General features: G+C 58.4%; 1 protein-coding gene across 1 annotated transcript in view; it reads left to right on the top strand.

The window, feature by feature from the left end:
• VASP (vasodilator stimulated phosphoprotein) overlaps positions 1–2762 on the top strand; it is a gene marked incomplete at its 5' end in the record, with an annotated part of 7474 nt that overhangs the window by 1269 nt on the left and 3443 nt on the right. The window contains 3 exons of the mRNA XM_021716766.1: positions 1640–1724; positions 2234–2280; positions 2392–2680. Of these exons, the coding sequence (XP_021572441.1) occupies positions 1640–1724; positions 2234–2280; positions 2392–2680 (421 nt within the window). The remainder of the gene's footprint in view (positions 1–1639; positions 1725–2233; positions 2281–2391; positions 2681–2762) is intronic.

Below are 2762 nucleotides of genomic sequence, written 5' to 3'. Positions count from 1 at the left end.
TGGTGGCACATGCCTGTAGTTCCAGCTACTTGGAAGGCTGAGGTGGAAGGATCCCCTGAGCCCAGCAGGTTAAGGCTACCATGGGTGTGAGTGTGCCACTGCACTCCAGCCTAGGCGATAGAGTGAGACCCCAACTAAACAAACAAACATACAAAAAACCGTGCAATCCCTAAGGATACAGTATGCTCTGTGAATTTTACACATGCTCACTCACTGCGCCCACCTCCCAGATCAAGATATAGTTACTTCTTGGCTGGGTGCGGTGGCTCAAGCCTATAATCCCAGCATTTTGGGAGGCCGAGGCAAGAGAATTGCCTGAGCCTGCGGGTTCGAGACCAGCCTGGGCAGCATGGTGAGACCTTGCTTGTCTCTACAATAAATTTTTAAAAAATGAGCTGGGCGTGGTAGCATGGGCCTGTAGTTCCAGCTACTTGGAAGACTGAGGCAGAAGGTTCACCTGAGCTCAGCAGGTTGAGGCTGCGGTGGCTGTGAGCGTGCCACTGCACTCCAGTCTGGATGACAGAGTGAGTCTCCCACTCAAAAAAAAAAAGAAAGAAAAAAGATATAGATACTTCCAGCCTCCAGAAGGCTTCTTGGGCCTTTTTCCTGGGAACCTGTTGTACTGACTAATGTCATCATCAGTTAGTTTTAAGGTATTCATTTTAGAGAAAGTCTCCGGTTGGTGTTTCTTAAACCTTAGTGTGTGTGCAAATAATCTGGGGATCTGGTTAAAGTTCAGACTCTGATACAGGTGGACTGGGGAGGAGGCGAGGACTGGGGAGGAGGAGAAGAAAATGCTGCATTTCTTCTTCTTTTTTGAATCAGAGTCTCACTCTGTCACCCAGGCTAGAGTACAGTGGCACAATCCTCCCCACCTCAGCCTCCCCAGTAGCTTGGACCACAGGTGTGTGCCACCACCCAGCTAATTTTTTTTTTTGAGCTGGAGTCTCACTCTGTCACCCAGGCTGAAGGGCAGTGGCACTCCCGGCCACTGCAGCCTCGACCTGCTGGGCTCACGTGATCCTTCCGCCCCAGCCTTCTAAGTAGCTGGAACTACAGGCATGCGTCATCATGCCCAGCAAGTTTTTTGATTTGTTGTAGAGATGAAGTCCCCCCAAGTTGCCCAGGCTGGTCTCGAATCCCTGAGCTCAGGCAATCCTCTCCCTGGCCTCCCAAAGTGCTAGGATTATAGGCGTGAGCCACCGCGCCCAGCCACACCCAACTAATTTTTAAATGTTTTGTAGAGACAAGGGCTCGCTATGTTGCCCAGGCTGGTCTCGAACTCCTGGGCTCAAGAATTCTCCAGCCTCGGCCTCCCATAGTGAGATTGCAAATGTGAGCCACCACATCCTGTCTGAATTCAGGTCTTGTTCCTGCAAATTACACCCTGCAGAACTTTGGGGCGCATGACAGTCCCCTGGGCCTTGGCCTCCCAGCCTGCCCCGTGGGCAACTTAACAACACCCGGCTTGTCCCCTTGGGCAAGGGAAGCTGGCACCGCCCCCTTCACAGGTTCCCCCTCCTGGGCCTGAGTGCCAGGGTCCCTGGAAGGAGGAAGGACATGCCTCTGGGCAGGATTCCCGGGAAGCCTAGGAGCAGGCAGCTGGCTGACTCACGGCCCTTTCAATCTCGCCTTACAGGAGGTGGGCCTCCCATGCCTCCAGCACCTCCCGCATGGTCCGCTCAGAATGGGCCCTCCCCGGAGGAGGCAGAACAGCAGAAAAGGTGGGGCCAGGCCCTGGCTGGGGACCCCTCACCACCGCTGGAGTCCCCAGCAGTCCAGGGCCCCTGACGCCTAGACTTCAGAACCCCTCCAGCTTCCCATTCCCAGAATGTTCCAACTCCCAAGGGGCTGGGGGTTGACAGATTTCAGGAACCCCCACCTCCCGGAGCTCAAGAAACTCCTGACACTCAGAGTTGTGGGATTTCCTGGCCCTCACGTCCCATCTCCCCCAGACTCCCTGAGTCCAGAATCTGGTGGCTGAGTGACTTGGGCGTTTTGCAATCCAGGTGTTGGTGACAATGCAACTGCCTAGAATGCCTCGATGCTTGGTCTCCTCGCCCTGTCCCTGCCTCCCCGTGGCTTTCCCTGACCCCATCCCTTTCTGGATCCCTGGGGAAAGGCTTGGGTGGGGCTTAGGAGCTCCTCTGAGAGAGGTCCAGGAGAAACTGGTGCTCCACCGGTCCCCCTCGGGGCCCTGACTGATGGCAGCTCCGCCCCCCTCACCCCACAGGCAGCCCAGCCAGCCAGACCACCTGGAGCGCCGAGTCTCCAATGCAGGTGACTGCTCTGGTGGCCACAGCATCGGGGCCACCCAGAGGACGGGGCGGGCCAGGTGGACCGTGAAGAGCGAGGCTTCTCCCTCTCAGCAGTTCCTGTTCTCTGTTTCAGGAGGCCCACCTGCTCCCCCAGCTGGGGGTCCGCCTCCGCCTCCAGGACCGCCCCCTCCGCCGGGGCCCCCTCCACCCCCCGGTCTGCCCCCGTCGGGGGCCTCGGCTGCAGCTGCGGGACATGGGGCGGGAGGAGCCCCGCCCCCTGCACCCCCTCTCCCGGTAGCACAGGGCCCCAGCGGGGGGGGCGCCGGGGCCCCGGGCTTGGCGGCAGCCATCGCTGGAGCTAAACTCAGGAAAGTCAGCAAGGTGAGGGGTCGGTGTGGGGTGACTGGGACCCTGACGGGATCATGGGACGAGGCTGGGGTTGCCTGGAGGAAACCTAGGAGGCCTGCCCCTAAGCCCCTCGCCCCCTTTTTAATTTTCCCAGCA

The sequence above is a fragment of the Carlito syrichta genome, unplaced genomic scaffold (assembly GCF_000164805.1).
Source record: "Carlito syrichta isolate Samal-C Ts95f unplaced genomic scaffold, Tarsius_syrichta-2.0.1 Scaffold308918, whole genome shotgun sequence".
In the NCBI taxonomy this organism is placed as follows: domain Eukaryota; kingdom Metazoa; phylum Chordata; class Mammalia; order Primates; family Tarsiidae; genus Carlito; species Carlito syrichta.
Note: the sequence above shows the minus strand (reverse complement) of the source record. Positions and strands in the feature narration are given on the sequence as shown.